This window comes from Alligator sinensis, unplaced genomic scaffold, assembly GCF_000455745.1.
Source record: "Alligator sinensis unplaced genomic scaffold, ASM45574v1 scaffold570_1, whole genome shotgun sequence".
In the NCBI taxonomy this organism is placed as follows: Eukaryota; Metazoa; Chordata; order Crocodylia; family Alligatoridae; genus Alligator; species Alligator sinensis.
This window is the reverse complement of record NW_005841997.1, coordinates 197,079-205,910: the sequence shown is the minus strand read 5'-3', so window position 1 is coordinate 205,910 and position 8,832 is coordinate 197,079. Positions and strand designations below refer to the sequence as shown.

The 8,832-nt window shown below is 43.9% G+C and overlaps 1 protein-coding gene across 4 annotated transcripts in view; it reads left to right on the top strand.

The window, feature by feature from the left end:
- LOC102374478 (carbonic anhydrase 15-like) overlaps positions 1-8,832 on the top strand; it is a 37,505-nt gene that overhangs the window by 24,390 nt on the left and 4,283 nt on the right. For all 4 annotated transcript variants that reach the window (XM_025201549.1, XM_014518919.2, XM_025201547.1 and 1 more), the window contains one exon: positions 5,855-5,947. In XM_025201549.1, coding sequence (XP_025057334.1) covers positions 5,855-5,947 — 93 coding nt within the window. The remainder of the gene's footprint in view (positions 1-5,854; positions 5,948-8,832) is intronic.

Genomic DNA, 8,832 nt, shown 5'->3' with positions numbered 1-8,832 from the left:
AATCCATAGAGTGATGGTTGTGAAGGAGACGCTGAGACAGCGAATGTCCATCCGCTCAGGACTTATTATGATACTGTTTTCTTATTCTATTACGTATTTTGATTGACATTGTCTGTTGTAGGAGAAGACGGACTGACTAATCCCAAGCAGATGTTCTCCAATCAGACGATGATCAATAGTTGTTACATGTTCAAGTTATTGTGCTTTATAGTTTGTTAAAAAGACCGGTCTATCAAATCATTTGTTTATGTATATTGGTTGTTAAAGCTTTGCCAGGTCAGTGAATCCCGAAGCAAAGATGCCTTAAGATGTGCTCGTGTGTCTAAAATTCCAGTGGTGCTGTCGGCACGGGGGCATGTCACAACCCAGTGATTTTGGTGCCTTGGCACGATGGAATTTTCTAGCCACATGAGAGCCTCTTGCACAGCGAGGGTTTTTGCTGCACAGAAGAACCTCGGTGCAAGAGAGTTCCCGCCAATTTGCAGGGTGCATTTCTTCTTTGCAGCACAGAAATGCACGGTGCAAAGAGTTCCCGCTATTCGAATGCAAATTTGTGTCTCGCTATTGGCTAGTTCTAAATTATTCCTACGTGGTGGCTAGTAATTGGCTAGCTAGCCATTTAAAATTTCGTGCGACTTCCGCCCAAGTCGAAGAACTCCCCAGACGTACCCTTTTCCCGCCGGCTTGATTTGCGGATGGATTAACTGGCTTGGGCCTCGCCAGCTGGAACAACTTGCATAGTTGTTCAGACGACCGGACCATCTGCGTCGCAACTACAGGCGGCATAATTAAATGTTTTTGCAACCATTAAACCTTGTCTGCCTCTCCATTCACCAGCCCGCCCAAACGAACGAGCAATTTCTTAATCACCTCGAGTCGGCTCTGGCCGGCCGAGACAGGGGACTGTCTAGGGTTTGTGTACATGTGTGTACGTCCAAAAAAATTTATAAGAAATTGGGATTCTATTATTGTTTAACTGCACAATGAAAATTGCGATTAATCTCAATTTTTTTTTAATCTCACGATTATGATTTAATTTTATTAATCGTTTGACAGCCCTAGTTTGAACTCAAATAGCTGCATATTTTTGCATGTGAGTTCATGAGAGCTAGTGAGAGAGCATTTTCTTTTCTCTTAGAAGAAAAATCTGATGAAAATGGAAGAAAGAAATTAGCTTCAACATTTCAGTGGAATAAATCAGAAACTAAATATTTTTCTTTTGAAATGCTGCCACCGTGACTCCTAGGAAGGGTAGTTTGGATGCCCCGTGTTCCTGTTCTCCTTGAGAGACTGGGCTCTGTGCTTACACTGCAATTCCCATGATGCAACATGGTGTCCCCTCTTGGCAAAGAGATACCTGGTATCACAGCAGCAGCCTGGCTGCAGTGCATTGTGGGATATGCAGGCCAGCTGGGTAGAGCAGAAATTGGTTGCACCTTTTATATGGGTTATTTGTTTATGGAGGCAAATGTAGCACAAAGTGAAATGCAGCATGAACAAACCAACCTGGGGGGGACCGTGCAAAGAGGTCCATTTTGTGGAAATGTGCAAAGAGCACACTTTTCCAGGTGCTCACATGCCAACTTTAGCAGTCTGGCAGCAAGCAAAAAGAAAAGGAGGTGTTCTCACTGATGAAAAGAAATTCAATACAGTTGGCATTACTGAAGCAGTGTGGTCAGTATGATGTGCATGTTTGTAATGTTGAAGTTTCTGGTTATAACTAGCTTAGGAAGAACAGAATAGCTAAAAGCTTTTGGGGGAAAAAACACTCTACATTAAACACAGTGAGACCTATGTTCAAGTTACCAGTAAATCAGAACCATGCATTCTTGAATGCATATGAATCTATGTGCTAACTATCAAAGCCCTGGAGGGGGCTACAGGTAGGGGATCCGTTACAGACCAGTGAATCAAAGCAGAGAATTTGCTGCTTAAGCACCAGTCTGTAATGTATGGAAAGAAAAATGGTGTTGTTATGGGTGATGTTAATTTGGGAGACATCTGTTGGAGGTGTCATACACCATGCAATAAAACACCATTAGAGCTAAAAATTATGGATGATAATTTTCTTGCACAAAATGTATTGCAGCCCCTTGTAGGTAACACTGTTTCGGACCTCATTATGGGGACTAAATATGAATTTATCACTGAACTAGTTGGCTAGGGAATAATGATCATGACCTGATTACAATCAATATAGGCAAGCAGTTCCAATCAGAATTTATATGTCTGGTGCTTCAAATGGGCTAATTTCTCAAAATGAAGGAAAATTATGAGCTAAAATGAAGAGGCAACATTCGGACAAAAAACCATGAATGAAAACTTCAACGTTCTTTAAGAAGAGTTTATTAGCTGGCCAAAAACCTCAGGTCCACAAAAAAGAAAAAAGACAAGTCTGGCAAATAAATAAATGTATATATAAAATGTGTGTGCATGTATCTATGTATGTGTGTTTGTGTGTGTGTGTGTATGTATATGTGTATATGTATGTATATGTATTTATGTATAACAAATGTAATACAAAGGGAAATATAAATTGGAATTTTGAACTGTAGAAAACTGATAAGGGAAGCTAGAGGTGCCAGGGGAAACCATGGTTGGCAGGGCTATAATAAAGAGGAGATTTTAAGAAACAAAACAACTTTTAACAGTGACATAGGATGATTACTAGAAGAAGAAGATTCACTTGCTAATGATGATGCAGAAGAGTCTGTCTGGATCTAGCCTACTTAGACAAGCTAATTAGCTTGCATCCAGTGCTGTGCTTAGATGGCTATACTGCTTTTGTAGCCCATCCAGAGTTAGCTTGAATAACTCTGCATGGTGCTGACAAAGTCTTCATATGGCTACATAGTGCAGGCAATGCCAGTCAGAGTTACTTGAGCTAGCTCTACATATGCTGCTTCCTAAACCAGAAGCAACACAGGCATATTAGCACAGGGCCAGCAACAAATTAGCTACCATGCTCTGGTTCTCAGCAAAGCAGAGCAGCTGTAAGGTAGTAGCTCTACTTTTGTTTCAGAGGTGGCATGTCTCAAAAGGGTGCTGCAGGAAAAACTGGGGGCATCTAAGGCCTCAGCCCCTCCTGCATCTGTCCTTGGTGATTAGTAGGGTTCCACCTGGATCAGTATAAGGTCAGACACTGTTCAACACTTTCATCAGTGGCTGAAAAATCCCTGCAGATGACCCAAGGATTTGTGGACTAGCGTTAAGGGACTGTATCCTGGGAAGCAGTGACTGAAAAGGATTTGGGGGTCAGAGTATCCATGAAGCTTCCCAGGAGCTCTTAGTGGGATGCTGCGATATAAAGGGATGTGTATAAAGGAGAGTGGATCAGGGGCAGATCTGCAATGCTGGTAAGACTGATACTGCCCATGTTTTCAAGGGATGGTGAAAAATTGGAGAGGATGAGGGAAAGAAGCACAAAAAAAGTTTGAGGAGAATATGCCATACAGTGAAAGACTTGGATAGCTCCACCTGCTCATCTCGGGGGTGATGTGGCTATGAAGGATAAGTAGCGTCATGAGGAGAAAACATGAAGGAACTCTTAAATCTGGCAAAGAAAGGAATAGCTCTCAATGTCTTTTATTGACAGCTGGATGTCTTTCTGGGGGCTGAGCATAGCCAAACATAAGCTGTGGGGCTCTGCACAGGTAAGATGTGGAGGTAAGATGCTCTGCCTAACACTGGAGGTCAGACTAGCCGATTCAGCAGTCTCTCGCTTGGTCCGAAGCTTCCTGATTCAGGGAATTGCAGCATATCCGTTAGGATACACTGCTTCCTGCCAGGACCTGTATTCTGAATGGGCACCTGGCCATGCCGCTAGGAGTATGGTTCATGTGAGCATTCAGAATGTATTTAAATCGTGCTCTTTTAAGAACTATGACTTTTTAGCTCACCTCGTAGTTCTGAATAGGGAAAAGTGATCAGATGAGAAGTGTTCCACCCACACAGCGATTTGTCTGACTTCTTCCTAAGGCTTTAGAATATGGGAATGTCCGAGTTTATGCTCATCACCTTTCAGCGAGTGACTTGACTATTTAGCTTCCCAAGACCTGCAGATATGAGTGGCATAGTCCAACTATCTTTTTGTCTGTTGATGATGGTGCTGCAAAGGTGCATTGAGAAACAGAGTACTGCTTATGTGTAATGGGTTTGATGGCACTGCTGCCCAGGTGTGCTGGTGACAAGCAGAATACCATTTACTGTGTAAAGGACATTGGAGTTGGCCTTGCAAACCAGTGGTCCCATCTCTTGGTCATTGTAGAGCTATTGACATGTCAGTAGAATAAAGGATTCCCCCCATATTCTTGGTTTCAAATTGCTGCACACCAGGTGTGTAGTCTACACTGAAAGCATCTGCATTTCCACAGCCTGTATATATATCTATGTATTTTGCCACATGCTTTGAGATCTTCCTAGATCAGGGGTTGTCGTACCCCTGGGGGTACTTGAGAAGGCCCTAGGGGCTACGTGCAGGTGGACGGGGACGGAGTACTGCCACACACCATCCTGCGCTGCCGCGCAGGCACTGCCTGCCCGGCTGATGCAGGGGGCAGGGGAAACTTGCACATGGTGGCTGCCACTGCTCCACATTTGGCCACATGCCCACCCCCCCCCCCCCCCCCGTCCAGCTGCCAGGGGTACACTCATCCAAAAAGGTTGAAAACCCCTGTCCTAGATAAAAGCCATTTAAAGTACATTTAAAATATTTATTATGTTGCAAACAGCATGATGCAAAAGAGGTTGACTGTGGATAGCAGCATTGTGGTAGCAGATGCTAACACATAGTATCAGCATTTGTAACTGAGATTGCCCACCCACTCTCTTCTCTCCTTCTGTTCTTCAAAGGACACTCTTTTTGGGCAGCACTTTGGGTTCTCCCAAGTTGCAGATTTAGATGTCCTGGGCTTGGGCCCCAGGGAATATAATTTAGCCTGATTGGCCTTCTACAAACCACCAGGGATCCAGTGGATTAATTAGAAGGAGGGTATTTGTGTTCTGGATATGGTTATTCATCTTGGGTGGCCAGGCTTTGTCTATGACTGTGTGTGGCTATGTATTGGTGGAGTATGTTACCAGGGAGGGTGGATACCTACCATATATTTACTTGCATAATAGCCATGCTTGCTCATGTTGTGGCCACACCCAAATAATTTACCAAATTTCTAAAGAAACAGATTCAAAAGACAGATCTTTAGAAGCTGCAATTTACTGAAGACTAGAATACATGCATGTGGGAAACCCATGCTGCAGGGTGCAATTAGCGTCACTCTTCATTCAGTCTTGCTTGTGAGATTGAGCAAGACGGAGAGGTACAGATGACTGTTTGAACCATCTTTGGGTGCCTATGCTTCCTCAGTCTTATTTCAGCGTGACTGCATGCTAGCTTTTAGTGGCAACCTTTCAGGAAGAAAAAAGCATAGCTACTAAGCGAGTAAATATGATGTCTGGTGTCTGAGAGGTTTTCCATAGTCTCTGCCTGTTTTCAGAAGAAGTGCAATTTTAATGAAGTCTTAAAATACACTAACACTCTTTTACACCCCTCTGGCATTGTACAGAAACCTCACTGTGAGTGTAACTGTAATATATACCCTGGTAATGCCCTGTTGCACTACTTGAGTGGGGCACAGGCCCGACTTGTAAGTAAGAATCAGGCCCATGAGTGTCAGGCATATGCAGAGAATCCCACTAATACTGAAGAGCTACGTGCCATCCTCCAGAAAGTGCCCTGGAAACACAGAGCTGCAGGTCTGCTCACCGCTAGCACAACCGATGGTTAATTCTCACAGCCAGCCTTGGCAGTGGTCCCCGAGGCAGGTTTCACCATTGTTTTGTGTTTCTTCCTCTCTAGATGCACATTGTCCACATGAACGTCCAATACAAATCTATTGCTGAAGCGAAGGGGCACCCGAATGGGCTGGCTGTTCTGAGCTTTTTGTTCAAGGTAAGTCACACGATGGTCCTGCCATGGGTTTGCTCTTTCACTGCATGCCAACTTCCCTTTGGGGGCTTGACCTGGAGCCTCAAGTCTTTTGAGTAATCCCATGGATGTGCTGGAGGGTTATCTGTAAGCAAAGCCCTTCAAAAGCAGAAAATCCTCCCTTGAGATCCCACCTACTTTTGTACTTCAGGGCACCATGTTAGCAACATCATGGTCATCAGTCTAGACTGAGCTCCTTTACAACCACTAGAGAGAGACTACTGAGCAGTGCAGGGCATTACTGGGGCAGCATAAGAAAATTTGGGTTGCCATTACCTAGACAGCGTCTCTTCTGGGTCTCTGTGGTGCTGCCAGTCCATCATTCTAAACAGCAAGAGCTTTACTCTCAAAGGGAAAAGGGACCTACAAAAATAACATTGGTCTTTGTCTCTGGTGCCCATGTGAACATTTGCAGCCTAGCTGCTGTGGTGTCAGTTCAGGTGTGCTGGGAGTTCCCAGATCACAGACCATGTTCCCTCAAGACCCAAGAAACATCTATATGGTTTGTTAACTCTTTGCTTAATTTTAATCATGATTAATGGTCTAATCTCTGCTTAACATGTCAGCTCAACATGTGACACAGCACAGAAGCAGAACAATATAGTGCCACAGTCTCTCTGCCAATAGTCACTTTGGTCCCTCTGCTTCCCTGAAAGGATTACATTACATGAAGCTGCAACTAACATTTTTTTTAGTTGCATAAACACACATTTCTTGAGAAGGACCCTGGACTCCCTTTTATTCTTATTCTTAACTCAACAACCTGTACTCTCCCTGCTGTTCCTCCATCTTGATGCTACCATCATGCTACTGTGTCTGATCTAAATGTAGCCAAGTTTTCATTTCACTTAGGCTAGGAGCAGACGTTGGATTTATTCCTGGATGTGTTGTCCCAGAACTAATATATCCTAGGATTGGCATGTCCATGCATCACCCTTCTAATTAGGGTTTAGTAAGTGGCTAAATGCAGTGCCGCTTTTCTGCCATTGAGTCGATGATGCAATCCTGGGATAACAGTAAAGATGTACTTTGCATTATCCCAGGTTAAACTGTTACTACATCTAATCTGGGAAACCTTTTTAGGATTTTATCCCTGGACAACGGGGTTGGATGTCTGTGTAACTGCACTTTGTCCCAGGATGAAATGGTTTATCCTGGGATAAATGCAATGTCTGTGTGCAGCTTTAGATGTCAACCTTTCCTGAGGGCTACTCTCTTATGCATTCCAGTGGCCAGGGCAATGGCTGTGTGGGGAGTTGGAGATTTCCATTTCTGGAGCACTCAATCCCTTTCTGGCTGGCATTGCAGCTCCAAAGAGCCACTTGCTCTTTGCTGTTTGAAGTGCTTGAAATGGAAAAAAAGCTTAGAAATTCAGAAAGTAGAATGAGGTCATGGTGCTAGAGGACCCCTACTTATGATTTTCTTCTGGAAAGAATAGATGTGAACCACTCGCTTTTGTTTTCTTCAGGCTCTGGAGTGCCTGAGGACATTTTGGGAACTTGGCTATCTGAGTGCTCACCTTATTAAGTTCAGGACCATTAACTGCATATGTTTTATTTTTCCACATACAGGGAATAACAACCTAGGTACAGCCTGAATGCCTAATGTTTAAACCTGCATGTCTATAATGCTTTCTATCCAAGGGTGTCAAAATACTTGCAAATGCTAGTTCAATAAAACCCCTGCCCTGTGATGAAGGAGGATTATTATCCCTGTTTTCCAGTCAGGTAAAATTTAAGGCAAAAATGTGGGTTGGGATTTGCCCAGGGTCCCCTAATTAATCAGTGGCAGAGCCAGAAATAGGGCCAGACTCATCATAAAACCATGAGACCCATCCTTCCCCCCAGGCTTGTTGGCTTAGCTGTGAGCCCAAGGCATTTGGCTGGGGAGCATGTTGATTTGAAAGAGAAGTGGTTAGTGTGGTCCAACCAGCCCTTCCTCTCACAACAGTGCTCACCCATGAGCCAGCCAGGCAACACGGTGCAGCATGTCAGCGTGAGGACTGTCCCTAGACATTTCAAAGAAGTTTACTGAGAGAGGATGGTGACTTGGATACTCCCTTGCATGTGAGGGCAAGACTGCCCCTTCTAGCCGCCAAGGAATGTCTTGACACCCTGAGATTACTAAGGGGCTCCTAATCCCATTGTCGCCTTCCCTGCACTTCAACACAGTGCGCCGAAACTGGAATTTTCCCGTGTTAAGCTGTCACTCTAAAGCAAATCAACTCTCTGAGATTTAAAGGGGAAAAAAAAATCTGCTATTTCCTGGGGGTAGCACAGGGCAGTTTTGATTGGCAGCTCAAGTAGATGGCATTAAACACAGTTTTAGAAATGAAATTGCCAACCCGGCTTTGAATAGCACCTCTTTCCCTTGCAGAATAGCAGCTTGGCATTCACCTCTCTCAAGAGAATAGAAGCAAAACTCACAATAGACTTGTAAGGACAGTGTTAATGTGGCCTAACATAAGCACTGAGTGTCATTGCTCATTAAAGATCTCCAGGCTTTTTAAATAAGGGATGGGATGTTCATTCAATGCCCAGCCAAAGTCCCAACTCTGGAGGTACATTCTGTCTCCTAAAAGTGCCTGTAGTGTCAGTGGGACATGTTATTCATTACTGTGCAGTGCAGGTCTGTGTTGCTGAGTGGTGGGCACATTCATCCAATGGGAGGCTGCAGTTCAGTGATGGGTGAACATATTTCACTGTATGAGTTATGATGCATTGGCCAAAAACTCTTTGATAATTTGCCATTGAGAATTTAAAATATTATTCAAAATAATGATTTGCCATTGAGAATTTACGATACGTTACAGTGAGACTTTCCATGGCAATGTTCCAGCTTTGATGCAA